Below are 16,715 nucleotides of genomic sequence, written 5' to 3'. Positions count from 1 at the left end.
CTTTCTTCTCAATTCTAAGCTTCTTCTTAATTCGAACTTGTAAACACGCTTGTTTTATATCTCCGGTCAAGATCACTGGTCGCATCCGATTCCTAGTTAAGATATTCCAAATTCGATTTTGCAAAGGTAGTCCCGGCTCCAGGCATTCATTTAACGACACACTTCCTTCATCGCTTTTCGACGATGCATCGTAAACTATACGCAGGTTTGTGCTCTTAGCAGACTCTCTTACTACTCTTACTTTGTGAGGCATATAGTAGACTTTGCTATCTGGTTCGGCAAGTGCTTCGACAATTCCCATCTCCAATTGTTCTTGAATTTTTGCATGGTATTCTTCCGTCAACTGAGAAGAACTCAGCTTAGTCAATAAGTTTTTCATCCGAGCTAAGCTAGTGAATGTGTTGTCTGGCAGCTTCAGATGAGACGCTTTCCACATTAACCCTGTCCTGTACCACCCTCCTTCACTTCTTGTCAATTGTTCTCTGAACTCTTTGAACACCGTCACTTAGTCTCCTTTATGACGATCCTCCATCTCCAACACATCTAACCGACACAGTCTGTCATAATCCTGATGAGAAACTTGTATAAGAAACATCTGGCTTTCATTATCTCCGCCAGGTGACATGATAAACAAACTGAATCTTGTCCTTTCTCCTACAGGAAATCCGATTCCTCCTTGGTAGCACTTTTACCTCGATTTTAGCGATGGTTATAGATGGTTTAAGATGGTTGTAACAGATGCTGGTAGTTTGGATTTGCTACTGTCAATAGGACTTCTTTGTCAACCTTTGTAACATCAACGTTGAGGTGAAAGTCACCGGAGGTGTTGGCAATATCAACATCGTATAGGCTCACTTTCCTTGAAGCTGTGTGCATCAACATTTCTATTTCTCGTGACTCTCGTCGTACGGGATCTGCACCAATATAATCGACCAACTGTGAAGATATGTAACAACTTCATGCCCCTGTGTCACCTTTTAATATTAAACGCATTAAACGTATGTTTATTGCATGTAAAATCATCATGCGTTTATTTTTAGCATTCCCACCTTGTTTAACTCTAAAAATTTTAAAATAAACATATGTTTATCAATAAACGCATTGGTGGGAACCAAACTTTAATATCAAAACGTTTTGATATTAAAATCATACGTTTAACATGAGTTTATTCAGCATCAAAGAAATCTTTTGTTTCTTACCGCCAACACACAAAGTGTGAGTGGCTTTCATAAGAGCATTGCACGAGTAAGTGAAAGAATTACAGTGACAAAACACGAAAATATTAATACGTAATTTAATCTAAAATAGTAGCAGAGGAAGCACTGTTTGAGCTGGTGAGACTCTACCCCTGTCCTATGATAAAGCTGACAATGGATATATGGAAAAAGACAGAAATGAGAACGCTTGGAGAGAGAGAGATGAAAAACTAGGGTATGAACAAGGTTTAGTGTTTATTTTTTTATAAAAAATTTTTAGTTTCTATCATACTTAAATAAGGATAACCTAATTCAAAAATGTCATCGCTGTCCACATCCGTACTTGCAAGTCACAAATTAAGTTCGCTGTGAATGCATAAACTTACTGCATAATTAATTAGATGAAAATAAACTTATCCATGAGTTTAGTAGTAAAAATACGTTTAGTAATAACCGCTTTGCCTTATCTCCTCAAAATGGGAGGAACAAAGAATTTAATTATGAACAGAATAGCCAAGAAGATTTGGGATTTCCTATACTCCACAAGATCACAGTTACTGCAGAGTACCTCCCAGGTTGTCTGTATATCAAGGCAGACTGGGAGTCTCGACATACTCAGGACTCAGCAGAATGAAAGTTTTGTCCTGTGGTGTCTAAAATAATTTCTCAGAGAATAGGATGTTTCGAACCAGAATTGTTTGCCTCCCGTGTATTTTACCAACTGCCAATGTATTATTCTTGGAAGCCAGGCCCTAACAGTCAGGGTACAGATGCATTTTACCAAAAGTGGAATCAACAGTGTCTTCATGCATTTCCTCCTTTTGCTCTGATACACAGAGTATTAAAAAAGCGGTAGAGAAACAGGCTCTTTTTCTAATTTTAATCACACCAGCATTGCAATCACAAACATTGTGTCCGGTTTGTCAGTGAAAAACCCGTTATGCATTTATATAGAATGTTCAAGTTACATTAAACAGACATTTAAAGTTAACAGGCAAATCTCTATAAGTTTATTGTCCGAAACTCACAATGCTATTAGCTTCAACTTCAGCTTCTAGGGTGTTAGGTATTTATAATCTGGATATAAAATTTATTGTTTTTGCCTGTCATCTATTGTTTTTGCCAGTCATCCAGAGAATGAGGATCTCTGTGTCATTAATGCGTTAAATGTTTATTTTGAATGGAGGAAAGTAAGTGGTGCTACACAGTTATTGTAGAGTACTGTTAATCCTCATAACGGTGTGGTCAGCTCTACAATATTTTATTGGTTTAAAACTGTGCTAAGGGATTGATACAAATAAGTCTTTAGCCCATTCTACCAGATCAGCATTTACATCTAAAGCAGAACTGTCAGGACTGTCTGTAAAGGATATCCTAGAAAGAAAGTCATGGTGAAAGAAATCCACATGTGAACGTTTTTATAGGAAGGAAAATTGTTCTAATGCCAAATAAAGAAATTTTTAGGCTTCTGTACTAAGGAAGGACCAAAACTCTACGAACTGAGGAAGGAGGTCTGGACTCCACTACCTTTGTGTAGTGGGGACGATTGGGTTGTAAGAATTCAGTTCAGATCGATTGAGAATTATGAAATTTTATTATGAAATAAAATTGAAGAAATACATAAAAGCGCGAAGCGCCCGTACTGCAATTCGGATTTTGTGCATAAAGTCGAAAGAAGATCTAATAGTGTTTGCCTACCCACTTCTTACATTTAAATAGTGTTTGTTTTTTTATTAAATACATTCGTGTCGTTAAATTATATCCAGTTTCCTGTATATTATGATAAACAAAAATATTTTGTGATCACAATAATGACTTATTCAACAACCTTTACGCAACTTACATTTTAGCGTGTATAATGTATGCGCGAAATGCGGAAAAATTTAGCAGTTCTTCGGTTGCCTCTTGGATAGTACGAATCCTGTATTTTTCGATTTTATTCACTGAATTCGAATTAGGTAAGGACGCTTCGTCCTTTTTTGCATTGCACTCGTGAGGAAAATTGCACCGTGGCATATTTTTTACTTTTTTTTGGCAATGCAGTGAAATTTACGAAAATATTGTTGCACGAAATCAAGTTAATGTTATTTCATGCAAAAGTTTTTTTAGGGCTTCATGCAGCATGCAGCAAAAACTTTATATTGCTGCACCGCGGTGCATATGTTGCAGCATGCCGCAGAAACTTTAAAATGCTGCACCGCGGTGCATATGTTGCAGTATATAGCAAAATCTTTATATTGCTGCACCGAAGTGCATTTGTTGCAGTATATAGCAAAATCTTTATATTGCTGCACCGCGGTGCATTTGTTGCAGTATGCAGCAGAAACTTTAAAATGCTGCACCGCGGTGCATATGTTGCAGTATGCAGCAGCAACTTTAAAATGCTGCACCGCGGTGCATATGTTGCATCATTTTTTCTTGTTGGAGTACTTTACCAATCAAAACAATTCAACTAACCAATCAAACGCGCAAAAATTTATACAGAACTGAACAGGTAGATAGAAACACGAAAGTTGATGGATAGATATGATTGGCAACCATCTTGCTTCGCTTTGTTATCCAACAAAAATGCAAAAATTATAACACACTATGCTATAGTCCGTAAAATGTTAATCTATGCATTTGTTCTAACCGGATATGAAAAGACGCATAATTCTTTCTTTCCAGAGAGTACTGTTGAATGCATTTTGCTGCATAGACGGCGCGACGAAATGCGCATGAAATATTGCACCGTGGCACCAGAGCTTAAACCTACCGGGGGATTCTTATTGGAATTTATGATACATTAAATAAACAGAGAATTAAGTAGAGAAATGTGAAGATTTTACATTTATTTATTTATTCTTCTATTTCTTTTTCTCAGAAAACACGCCCAATTATTCGTGTCACGAAACAAACTGTCCGTTAAATGGACAGGTTTCGGCTATGTGAAAACTGTGGACCCTTAGCAACAATATCCAACATAAAAGATATATTTATTAAAATAATTAGAATACAGTTTTCAAAAAAAATAGAATTATTAAAGACAGTAATAGCTTTGTTGCAGTATCATTTTCTGTAGGATTGGATCTGCTTGTTGTTTCAGCAGCTGGCTTGCTAGTTGAAGCATCGTTGCACATATTTTCTTGACAGCACGTCAGCTGCAAAAAAAATGCAGAAAGAGTGAGTAAAAATTCAGGGCGTACTCCCTTTCCCATTAGAAAAAATTACTCGATGCAATCTAGTTAAGTAGGTTCAGTATCGTTGACCCTGTTTCAAAACACGGTAAGCATAATTTATTATGATCATTGTTTGCATACTTAGTGCTTTTAATTGGATTAGAATTGAGAATCAAAAATGCATTTCTGCTAATATTATAAACATGTCGGCTTTCAAACGGCTTGATATGGGCGCTAGCAACTCGCTCGTGTCGACCGTTATGGAGGGCTCTTCCCGGTCAGAACATTTTCGAAAAAACCCGAGCAGAATAGGGTTAATTTTTTTACCGTTGTTGTGCTTTAAATAAGATAAACTTCAAGAAGAAATTAGCTGTTTAAGGTGGTTTACCACCATGTCTAAATTTAAAGAATTGTCTCCTGTTTTCTGACAGCAAATTCATCTTAGAATACCGTGGCAAGTAGTTCTTATGACAAATTTCGGTTTTTATTGCGCAACCTGGCACTTTTTCCAACCAACCGCAAATATAAGTGCATAGCAACGCCCATAGCAACCTTTTTTGCATTTTTAGACAATTTTCTTGCCCCTCCGTCGATGTTTAACGCTTTGCAATAGCTGGATGATACTTTAGGGCCTCCTCAGACAGTATATGACAGTTCTGAATATTAAATGTAGTGTTCCAGACGCAGTCAGAAAGCTGTCCTAACGATGCACCCTCCGGAATAAACTAAACTCGTCAGAGTTTACTCGTCGTCAAAGGCATTCCATAAGGTAGTCCATAAAATAATCTTTAAACAAATTCTTTACCGTTTAAGCTCGGAATCCACGCGAAACAAGAATTCTTAAGATCGAAGCACACATGCTTTACAATTTCCTCTGTGGACGCAGCCATTAGCATTACCTAGTGCTTAACCGAAACCGATTTTCAAATCGAAGTTTTGTCTTTCACTTATCTTGTCCAGTTTCGCCCTGTTTTAGTTTTGTTTTTTGTTTATCCAAGAAATACCGCATCAGTTGTCTGGGAAACGAGTCAGCCTTACGAAAATGCGTTTCACTCAATCACTACACGTGACCCTTGAGAAACATAAGCGGCCAAAATGGCGCTTCAAATAGCGCATGTTATTTAGTTATTTAGTTTAGCGTCGAGCAGCAAAATATCATATTTTTTTCATATTTCATAGCAACCCAATATCTCTGCAACCCAATATCTCTGCAACCCAATATCTCTGCACCCCAATATCTCTGTAACCCAATATCTCTGCTACCCAATATATCTGCAACCCAATATCTCTGCAACACAATATCTCTGCAACATGATCCTATATATTATTTTTATCAGAGTTTCAAACTCTACACATTACCAGGCAACAGATAAACAAATTTCGAAAAAAACTTTTTTCAGCCTGAGTGGATTTATCGTATTAGTTATTAATAAAGTGGCATATTATAGACATTAGTTACACAGCTGAAGAGAATGCCAACAAGACTACTGTGTATTTTATCGAACCGCACCACCAAGTGAGAGAAAACCCAGTTGCAAACTCCACTATTGAACCGATGGCTCAGTTGGCAGAGCATTGAAGCAATAAACCAAAGGTGGCTGGTATAAATCTTGCTCTGTTCAAGTTTTTTTCCCCAATAGATATGCTGGGTACTATTGTTCTACTACCATTCTATAATTTTTTAATGGATAATACTGAACCCAGCAGATGTGTATATCATATGTAATAAACATATTTCTTACCTTACAGCTTTTCATTGCAGCATTAAACGATGAAGGGATTCGTTTTCGAAGCTCAGGCTCATACGCATTACAAAGGTCATCGCAAGTTGTGTTTAAAAACACACAACTTTGAATTATGACCTTTACATCTATAAAACCAAATTGTATTAGTATATTTCCACGAACACAGTGATTGGTTTGTAAGCACGTGACAAGTTTGACAGGTTCGTTGAAGAACGGGTTAACGCTAGTCGCACCTTCGTAGCATTCAAATGATTCAGCTAAAATGTGGAAGAAAAAGAATTAGTTAACACATGCTGAAAGAAAATAGTTGAATGGCGGGGTTCAGTAATTTAACAGTTTACACCTCTTCGATAACGATAGAATTAAATGTAATACTAAATTCCTCGTCAAGAAGCAGCAAGTCATTTATTTTAAAGACAGTGTTTATAACAACATTGAAATTGATTCCAATCAATTTAATGAAAAATCCGCAGTGTTGCGACTAGCTATCAAAATTTACTTTGAGAAGACATATAGAAACAAAACGAACACTTTCAAAAATATTGAATGTGCAAAAAGCCATCTTTATTTTGTGTCAAAAGTCCTTATTGAATTAAAAGACCCGGTGACCCTGTCGTACATTTGAGAGACACATCCCAGTGGAGCACTTACAGGAATGCGCTCTATCTAAAGTCCTTTTAAAAAGTTTTCGAAAGTTTCCCACATACAGTAGAAGTACGCTTTTCCAGCTTAAATTTTATTTCTGTAGTCAAGAAACCCGACGTCACACACCTGTGGTGGTACCTTTATGTAAGAGCCATGTTATTGTCTTTTAAGTGGAATATAATAACCTGAAAAATATGCAAAGCGTACTCGCTAAAATGCTCCTCGTATACCATACTTTGCTATCCACTACACTACACTTTTTTGGAAAATATACTATTTTCTAGGACACGTGTTGTCGTATTTCCGTGAAGCATTCAAAATAGTTTATTACCTTGATGTACATAAAAATACAGAACCTGTTATATTGCATGCAAAAAAATAATGGAGCATCGTCTAGTTATAAATCCGGTCATGGTATATTGAAAAACAATTGTATATTAAAAAACAAATTCTAATTTCAAAGATTTTCCAATTGCTTTTATAAAACAATTACACTTAGCGATCGCTTTTTTAATATTTACAATTTCGAGAATTAGCGAAAACGACCAAATATTATGTCCATGGTTGTAGCTACTCTTGGTCAAATTGTATGTCTATTATTAGTGACAGTAATCCTAACGTAGCTGATTTCTGTGGCTTGCATACTTAGCAAGGCTGTTATAGCATAGACTTAAACTATCAAAATATGATAGGTTATCAGTAACAGAGGAAGCTATGGGTAAATCTTCTGAATGTAATGCATTTAAGTCAAATAAGAACATTAAAAAGATCCCTAGGATTGCACTGCCTCTGCTAGCTAGCTGCCTCTTATAATAATTTTGGTAAAACTTTCCAACCCAAACAAAGAGGTTCAAGGTTTACATTACACAAACATTTAGAATTACACATACATTTATCCTTAAACTACATATCACAGAAAAATAAGACCTAAATACAAAACATAGGAAGTCCAACATGCAGCTCTACTTTCAAAATAGCCTCATCATCACTTTCGTTCAGAAATGCCTGCGATCGCGCCCCTCGGACAACAACAACGGCGATTGATAATGGTTTAGGCTAATTGATTGAATGAAACATACATCGCAGCCTATGTAATATGTTCGATAAGTATTTTCCATGGAACCTTCAATATGCTGAATCAAATTAAACGGATAATTTTATAAAACCAACCTGTTGAAAACAAAACACAACAAACTAAAACTAATGATAACAACATCTTTCGTTTCAATGCGAAAACGAACTGAGGTGCAAAAAAATGTGTACAAGAAGATTTTGACACCTGTTATTAAAACGATAGTTTCTTCCAATTAAAATTAAAAATACATTCAAATTTATCTGTTATGTATTTTTGCTATTACGTATTCAAATTCATTTTTATTTGAATCTTTTTTATTCCTTGTTTAATTAATTAGATTGATTTATCAGCGTAGAGAAGAAAGCTTGTTCGTTTCCAATGTTGGGGTAAATGGCTGATTTTGGTTGCTGAAACATGCCGAGATCTCCTTTTAATAACCAAAACAATCTAACAAGTATACGTTCTTCCTCTGCAATTCAGGGTACTGTGTTATTTATCCTCGAGGGCTTTTTTGTGTGTGTTAGGCTTATATGGCTGAAATTATTGCTTTGGTCGAGACAATCTTGATTTACTTGTTGTTAAATATTGATATACTTTTTTTGCGAAATTGAAAATAAAAATTGATTTTTTTTTGTTAAAAAATTGGCCGTGTAGAATTTTGCATTATAAGGGTCATCGCAAGTTTTGAGTCATGACCTTTACATCTAGAGAACCAAATTGTATTAACATATTTCCACGAACATAGTGATTGATTTGTAAGCACGTGACAGGTTTGTTGAAAAACGGGTTAACGCTAGCCGCACCTTCGTAGCATTCTAAGGATTTAACTACAATGTCGCAGAAAAAGAATTAGTTAATACATGTTGAAAAAAAATAGTTGAATGGTGAATTTTTTTTTGGGGGGGGGGGGGTTAATTACAATTTCAGTTTTCAATGTCATGTCATAAAAGTCGGTAAATGATACATGCTAAATTCCAGATTTCGATGTTCTATTGTTTGAAACATATTTTTGTTGAAGACAATTTTTCCCATATATATGGCTCTCGAGGGCTAAAATATCCTCATACTAGCCGCAAATTCTGAAAATCACAAGGCCGAACCACATTTTTTAAAAGCGGCGAGTCAATAAGGCGTTGAGTTAGCGCTGAAACTTGTGAAAGAGACAACGGAACTCTCATAACTGGAAATTGAAGACAATACCATGAGTAGTGCAAGTGAAAAAAGAAGAATTTTTGTACAATTTTTTTAATTGAATTTACAAAATTTTGAGGCACCCCGTAATAAGAATTAAAGAACAGAAAATCCGTTACGATGGTTGAAGCATCAAGATATTATTTATTTTGAGATTTTGAGCCGCCTAATACCATGCCAACATTCCAGAGTCACCACATCTGTATTTATTAATGTTTCAAAGCAGCTATATACATTTTCTTATTGAGTTAGCTAGCTGGAATAGTTTGTAGATCATGCAGAAAAGCAAACTTTGTGGAAATGTAATCAAACAAGAGATTATCTTTGCTTTGACAAGTTTGATTACCTATATAATGAACAAAATAAAAACCTAGTTACTAACATAATCGAAATACAACGGAAATCGATAAAAAGAGTGTCATTTCCTCACTTTTCGACCTCGTACCAAATTGCGTACTGCTTTCTTAGCTTCTTCTCAGCGTCTTCACTCTGCGATTATCGTATGTTTAGTTATTGGGTTTAAAATCACAACAAGAGGTTGTTCTAAAAGTTAGCATAAATGATATTTTAGAAAACACACAAAGAAGTTACACAATGTGAAGCCGATGAAGTCTGAAAACGCGCTTTCAAACAGCATCTCAAAAAACAATGCGTTTCTTTTTCTGATAACGCGCTTTCAAACAGAATCTCAGAAAATAATGCGTTTCTTCTTCTGATAACGCGCTTTCAAACAGAATATCAGAAAATAATGCGTTTCTTCTATCTACAATATTGTTCATACTAAGTTGCTTAGAATCTTTGCAAATTTTAGTTTGATTGCTTTTAAAGTGGCTCCTTATAAACAATACACGTTTACTCAAGTTAACGACTTGGTACGACGTCTAGAGATTGACAGGCGGTGTAAGCTGTGTTTCTAATGTGTTCGCGTCAATCACGTTTTCAGAAAATACGCTTTCACCCTGTGTGATACAGATTTCGCACAAAGCAGGTTCATATGTTCTCAACAGATTAATTAAGAATAAGCATAATTCCTGAGATGAAGAGCTATCTTATTACATATAGCATGGGCTATATAAAATCTCCATCGTCCAGAATTTTTCACGCGTCATAGGATATCTATGACTAACTATCCTCTGTAGTCATTTTTTTTAATCTTTCACTCAACCGTCATTAATAAATATTAATTGTGAAAAATTACTTTGCAGCAAATTTATTTGTGAACTATATAAATGCTAAATCCAAGTCGACTTTCAAACATTTTCATGACACATGACTTATATTTCCACATCTTGTTTAATAAACATTGTGGCTGAGCCCTTCAATAACATTAATCTGAATAAATATTTAATCTTTGAAAGCTGTTTAATAAACTAAGCACTCCTTCGTAGGTACTTTCCAGCAGTGTTCATTGCATCATTATAAATTCCCCTAGAAACTTGCTCACGACAGAAGTTACAAAAAATATTCTTTTCTGTGATGCACCCCGTGATAAGTATATAACAGTCCTCTCTCTCTCTCTCTCGTGTTTCCAACACTTGTGCACCACAAAAAGGGTACTATGTCGGCAGCAACGAAATGCGAAATTGAGAGAGAAATTAACATGGTATGTTAAAATTTATATGACGTAGTCATGGTAACATAAAAGTACTTCTTCTTTCACTTTTAATTTTATATTTGTTTTACTTAATTATTCTTATCTTTATGCTTTCATTTTCATTATAATACGCTGAACTTTAAATTAGGGATGTTATCCAAAATAATAAAGCGCTTTTAAAACTTGTGAGCCATCAAATAGTGTTGTATGATGATGGATAGAGCGCACATTTTACAATTAAGGACTAACGCAAATTCTTGTCCCAAACCTTTTTGTTATAATTTTAATATATGTATTGTAGTTACGTCAAATAAACAAGGCCTGGAAAGAAGCCTACGATAAAATATGGGAAGACAATCGCACATTAAAGATTGTGTTGAAAGAAATTGTCAAACTAAGAAAAGATGAAGTATCCCAGTTTGGCGAGCTAGAGGAGGCACATAACTTACAAACTCAGGTAATAAACGATCATTAACATTTAACCTTCCGATCATTGTAACCAGGTTTCTATTAAAATATATTCTCCTTTCGTTCTCCTTTCATCAGATAATTCATTTCAAAAAATTTTTTTTAAAAATGTTGATTGTTTAAATGATGAATGAGCTGACATAAAACTTAAAAAATAAGTTTTTTGTTTTATTTTAAATCTAAAAAAGTTGAAACCCAATAAAATTTATATTAACCGTTTCAAAGACAACTTTTCTGCATTCTTATTCAGCTGAACAAGTGTAAGAAAAAATTAACAACGCTGGAATATAACAGCTGGAAGCTGGAAAAAAAATACGACAGAATAAGAAGCAGATACGAATGTAACTTAAAAGAATTGCAGTACTCAAAAACAGGTAGTTATGGAATACTTAGGCTCTCGGCAGGTAGAAACAGACTTGAAATGACAAAACGTTACTTGTATGAGGATCAACAAAAGGTAAGATATTTATAAATTTCAAACTTTTGTGAGCTAAATTTCGGGTAATTAATTAAAACATACCTTCTCATAGGCCGCATATTTTCTGTTGCCGTTATTGAAAATAGATTTCAACTTCTCACGGTCAAACTATTATAGATATACATCAGTAACTTTAAAATTAAAGGTAATAAGAAATGATGACGGAATTGGTTGTGCTTATGTTATCACTTTTTCTGTGACGTCATCAGTATCTTGATATTTGTCTAAAATAGCACTGCTTGGAATTAAATTACTTTTGTTTTAGAACAAACTTTGACCATCTGTTTAAAGTTTTTAATAGCCAGATAAAATTTATCAAGTATACTTCCAGCGTTTACATAGTTCGCTTAAAAAATGCCAAAAACCACGTAAACTTTACTGAATGATTCCCCTTGATCAAATAAAGTAGAGTTTTAAGTTCTAAGGACAATCCTAACGAAGATTATTATATTTTTTTTTGATTATAAGGATTTCATAGAAATGTAAATGGTAGTTTTGAAATAATGGCTAATGCATGGAGGGGAGGCTAACAGAATAAATGCAGTAAGTACCACAGTGATGCAGCGAAAAGAGATATTAGAAAATAACGTGATGGGCGGATCGGTCGCATCTCTGCACCGAATAGGGTTAAACTGTGGTTATAATTTTAAGTTGCACAAGGAGATTTGATATTTATTTCTATTTATAGATCAAGATGCTACACTCTGTACCAGGCCTTCACATACCAGGAACATTTATTTGTACAGATTTGACGGAAAAAGACGACATAGATGTACCGTCATGCAGTTTGGTGAATGATGATTTGCAAGACCACACGCTGTTTAATAGTTATGAATAATTTGTTAATATCATCTATTCACTTTTCTGTCTCCAATTTGTGGATAGATTAAGTGAGAATTACATTTAAAAATATATATGAAACATCTGATCTGATGTCATATGTTCTTCATTTAGATGTCTGTTCAATAAATTTAAAAGATTTTCACTTTGTTCTACTGTTAAAAAGGAAGAAATATCCCCTAAACTTGTCATAAGATCTGTTTAATGTCCTTTTTAATTAAGGCCGGTAAAGAACAACATTTTCTACGATACGAATATTAAGTTTGTATGAACTAATACAATAAGCGCTTGGCACCCCAGACATGTCCAACGTTCTGGTGTTTGATTAATTAGTTAGGTACATATATATGTAAACAACGTCAGGTAGATAATTTTTAACGAGAATTTGTTGTTAAATATTTAATTTGTTTTGCCAACTTGTGTTATCTCGTTTTATTTAGTAAATTCTCTGATTTTGAAATTTCAAAATAAACTTTCCCTAAATAGCTTTTTAAAGTTCAAAAGCACCCATTTATTTTTTAAAAAACCGCGTTTTATTTTATTCAGTTTTAAATTATTTTATTTGGATGTTAAATACGCGCCTTTACTCGTTATTTTTTATGTCAAAACCGTCGTGCTGTTATTTCAAGAATAGTTTGTTTTCAATTAAATCTCATTCACAAAGAATATCAATATTTCATATACTTGCATTGAATTTCGTTCTTGATATTTATTTTATTTATATAGCAGCAAGCATTTACACTATTTTCTTATTCCACGTCATAATTTTGTAATTTTATACGGTTAACCGGATGTACAAGTTTAGATATACGAATTTTCTTAATGTATTTTTCCTTCTGATCAAATTATTCGCTCTTTTTGAAAATAGATTAAGGACAGAGTAAATAAAAGTGAACAAAGTAAAATTGGATCACCTATTATCCGAACACTTTCCTTCTCTTAAAAACTTTTTTCTCTCCACAGTTAACCCGGGTTAGCTACACAATGTTTAAACCATGATAACTGCGATAAAAAGTGTGCATTTTTCTCACCAAAAGTCCTCAAAGCAATCATATTTGTGTATTTAAAAAAATTTATATATAAAATTATTACAGAAGGTTGCAAGAAGCAAATTTGTTTATTATTTTTTTGGATACTTTCGAGCGACAATATCTGTTGTGTAGCATTGATAAATACCGTGACAAGAAAAACTAATCATTTAAATGAACAGGTCAGCCGAAGAGATAAAAAGTGTAGGCGATGGTTTAAGCTTTCTAAGTGTTTTCGTTTTTACACCCAAATAATGACTGGAGCAAGTGAAAGACATTTTTTTCTTATCGTAAAGTCTCTTCTAGTTGAGTTAAAATGGAAAAAGCTGGTTAAAAAGAAAAAGTAAGTTATTTGAAAATCCTAGAGTTGCATTAAATACTAAAATAATGACAATATAATATTAAAAATATCCCGAATAATATGGGTCATTAATAATACAATAATAACCGATTACCTCGGGCTGTACCGCAAAATATCGCCCGAAGTCTAAGTGTCGACCGAGCTTGCGAGATGTTTTCGTTATTATTGTATTTGATCAACGTGTACATTAATTGTCTACACAGTTATCTACACAATGAAAGTGGAGCTCTCTAGGACACTTTCGACTTATCACCGTTTTTTCACTCAAAACCCCACTTTCAAGGGTCTAGCGCAGCACTGTTTCCTCGCTATATTGATCCTCTGTGCAAAGGGTCAATACCGCGGGCAATTACCGCTGTCCTGCAGCACTCTCGTACGACCGCAATGTTGTGACCCTGGCCAGGGTCACAACATTAAAATAAAATGTCAAGCGTCTCAGAAAATTTTCCAACATATAATAAAACAATGACTTCTTACTTGAGAAGCATGATTAGCAGTCTCTATGAGGCTGTCTCAGCGCCGGTAGCAGCAACTCGAGATGCTCTTGCAGGTCGACTACAGAGCGTGCGAGACACTGTTACTTCTTATTATAACAGGGCGAGGGGGAGGCTTGGTTACGGTCAAGCCCTGAAAGCCACCGTTGAAGATGTAGATTTGGCTCTAGAAAATGCAGCTAAAAATGGTCACATCGAGATTGTTAAGCTGTGCAAAGAGTGGGGTGCGACGGACTTTGATTTGGCTCTAGAAAATGCAGCTCTCAATGGTCACATCGAGATGGTTAAGATGTTCAAAGAGTGGGGTGCGACAGACTTTAATGGGGCTCTAGAAAGTGCAGCTGAAAATGGTCACATCGAGATAGTTAAGCTGTGCAAAGAGTGGGGTGCGACAGATTTTGATTTGTCCATGAACCTTGCAGCTGAAAATAGTCACATTGAGATTGTTAAACTGTGCAAAGAGTGGGGTGCGACAGAGTTTAATGGGGCTCTAGAACTTGCAGCTGAAAATGGTCACATCGAGATTGTTGTATTGCTGCGTGGTTTTGATGTCATTCATGATGAATTGCTGCGACATCATCACAAGCGCAATTTTTATGTAAAAATATGGAATGAGGTAATGCCAGTGGCGTGGCATCCGGATCGATATTGGAATTGGTGTGTAGATGAGGAAGAAAAGCGCGAGATCTCTAAATTATGGAAGTAATGTCCAGTATTTTGATCCTGGTTGAGGTTTAAAAAAATCTATAATAAAGAAATGCCTTTCCTATCTGCAGAACAATTTGATGCCTTGAAATCAGAACACGAGAGCATTATGAAGTGGCGTGATGTTCCCACTGGAATCATATTCAAAATTGAGTATGTTGAAGAGATCAAGACCAAAAAAGGTGATGCAACTGTCATCACATTGATCGATTGTGATGGTGAACGATTTCAAGCATGGGCAACGAGTGTACTGAGAGAAGCTTTGATAGGTCGAACAGGTCAGATGTTCATCAAATCACTGGGAAAGAAACAATCTACGAAGAATCCTGGTCAATTTTACTATGATTACGACCTTGTGGAAGTGGAAGACTAAAAAGTAATCTTTTGTGACTGGAGACAGTCACAAAAAAAACGAAAGCCTGGCGCTGTTCATATAAACAAATGGACAAACTGCGACAAGAAGCTAAAGCCTTAGGTCTCAAAGGGTACTCTACGTTGAAGCGAGCAGACCTTGTCGAAGCTATACACAAAGCCAAGTATAAGGATGCGTCGACACAAACGGACGGACCGTACTGCGAGCCTTGTGTTAAAATTGCATGGCAGAAAAATGTAGCTCAATATTTGAGGGATCTCGCTCAGCGACGTGTCGTACATGATAGCGACTTGCTCATAGATCAAGATACGGGAGAAGTGATCGAAATTGTGTAGGTGATCTAGTGTTTTGAACAATACACTAGATCTACGAATAAGCAGGTGGAGACTCTAAGTAGCGCTGGCATACTGCGCAGATTGAAGTTTTTTCAAAATTTCATCTTTGGCTTCTTGCCTGCCTTGTGCCACCAACTCTGCGCGTTCATTCTCGTTGATGGATTTCACAGCTTTTTTCGTTCGTTGTCGGATCTGCTCCTTGATTATCATGTAGCGCTGTTTTTCCTGCATGATCCATGTAAACTCGTAGTCTGAAATTGTACCATCTTGGATCGCTCTGGAAATCTTATCGTATACAGTGTCTAGCTTCGACTCTGCCAGGAGTTTGATGCATTCGTGCTTGTGCACCTTGTGCTCTAGTCGCTTCGAGGCATTCTGTCTGTTGAGCCTTATAAAGGAAGGTAGATTGGAGTGTCAAAACTCCATGTAAGCATATCTCCCCATGCGTTTAACTCTTTCGTGGGAAGCAAAGCAAGAATTTTTGATTTCTTCCCATCCAGTAGGCAATCGTCTTCATCCAGCTGGGGGCAAACGAGTCTCAATCTTTGGTACACGTCAGTTTTGTAGAAGCTGTCATAGTCGCCTTTGGTAAAGTACTTTTTTGCAGGGTCGTAGGGTAGCCCCATAAGCTCCTGTAGTTTTCGATGGATTACCACAGTATACCCGTCACTAACCCTAAGCCTACAGAGTCCATTTTTCAGGACAAACAGCTTAATCTTGTCCCCTGCCTGACTGTTGACGATGGTTGCCAAATCCTCTATCCTGTATAGACCATTCATAATTTCGATTCTAGTTTCTGTCTGATCAGGCCCTGTCCTACGGATGGTGAAGTCGTTGTTACTGTAAATATTCAGCCACGTAGGTCGAATACTTATTGATTTCAGGGCAATTCTCGTGTCCTGCCCTAGGTAATCGTCAAAAATCGTAGGCTTCTCTATATACATGACATACAGCTGTCTCATGTTTCTTTAAAGAAACATGAACATTTATAGCTATAACCACAAGGCAAAATTCAAGTCCAATAGAGGC

General features: G+C 35.7%; 2 protein-coding genes across 5 annotated transcripts; one reads left to right on the top strand and one right to left on the bottom strand.

Moving 5' to 3' along the window:
- Nucleotides 1-4,159: 4,159 nt before the first annotated feature.
- On the bottom strand, nucleotides 4,160-11,720 carry LOC130614408 (uncharacterized). 4 transcript variants are annotated; one of them, XM_057435834.1, is made up of 4 exons: nucleotides 9,441-10,495; nucleotides 7,915-9,356; nucleotides 6,097-6,356; nucleotides 4,160-4,336 (listed from the first exon to the last, which is right to left on the bottom strand). In XM_057435834.1, exons 2-4 carry the CDS (start codon nucleotides 7,958-7,960, stop codon nucleotides 4,184-4,186), a joined length of 459 nt encoding a protein of 152 aa, XP_057291817.1. In that variant the 5' UTR covers nucleotides 7,961-9,356; nucleotides 9,441-10,495; the 3' UTR covers nucleotides 4,160-4,183. The 4 variants fall into 4 exon arrangements, 2 of the variants coding, with proteins under 2 accessions (XP_057291817.1, XP_057291818.1); XR_008975871.1 differs by lacking the exons at nucleotides 7,915-9,356; nucleotides 9,441-10,495 and adding an exon at nucleotides 11,593-11,720; XR_008975872.1 differs by lacking the exon at nucleotides 7,915-9,356 and having other exon boundaries at nucleotides 9,441-10,492.
- LOC130614407 (uncharacterized) lies at nucleotides 10,491-13,280 on the top strand. The gene is made up of 4 exons (XM_057435833.1): nucleotides 10,491-10,613; nucleotides 10,906-11,061; nucleotides 11,323-11,529; nucleotides 12,239-13,280. The coding sequence occupies exons 1-4, from the start codon at nucleotides 10,569-10,571 to the stop codon at nucleotides 12,386-12,388; spliced, it is 558 nt and encodes a 185-aa protein (XP_057291816.1). The 5' UTR covers nucleotides 10,491-10,568; the 3' UTR covers nucleotides 12,389-13,280.
- The last annotated feature ends 3,435 nt before the right edge of the window (nucleotides 13,281-16,715 follow it).

Source organism: Hydractinia symbiolongicarpus, chromosome 11, assembly GCF_029227915.1.
Source record: "Hydractinia symbiolongicarpus strain clone_291-10 chromosome 11, HSymV2.1, whole genome shotgun sequence".
In the NCBI taxonomy this organism is placed as follows: Eukaryota; Metazoa; Cnidaria; class Hydrozoa; order Anthoathecata; family Hydractiniidae; genus Hydractinia; species Hydractinia symbiolongicarpus.
This window is presented reverse-complemented; position numbering and strand designations above follow the sequence as displayed.

What these genes read in the sequence shown, in the direction of transcription:
- LOC130614407 (XM_057435833.1), top strand. Translation starts at nt 10,569, where the DNA reads ATGTCGGCAGCAACGAAATGCGAAATTGAGAGAGAAATTAACATG. An exon ending in CACATAACTTACAAACTCAG is followed by an intron (nt 11,062 to 11,322) that starts GTAATAAACGAT and finishes ATTCTTATTCAG; the next exon opens with CTGAACAAGTGTAAGAAAAA. An exon ending in TGTATGAGGATCAACAAAAG is followed by an intron (nt 11,530 to 12,238) that starts GTAAGATATTTA and finishes TTCTATTTATAG; the next exon opens with ATCAAGATGCTACACTCTGT.
- LOC130614408 (XM_057435834.1), bottom strand. Translation starts at nt 7,960, where the DNA reads ATGTTGTTATCATTAGTTTTAGTTTGTTGTGTTTTGTTTTCAACAG. An exon ending in TTGTGTTTTGTTTTCAACAG is followed by an intron (nt 6,357 to 7,914) that starts GTTGGTTTTATA and finishes TCCACATTTTAG; the next exon opens with CTGAATCATTTGAATGCTAC. An exon ending in CTGCAATGAAAAGCTGTAAG is followed by an intron (nt 4,337 to 6,096) that starts GTAAGAAATATG and finishes TTTTTTTTGCAG; the next exon opens with CTGACGTGCTGTCAAGAAAA.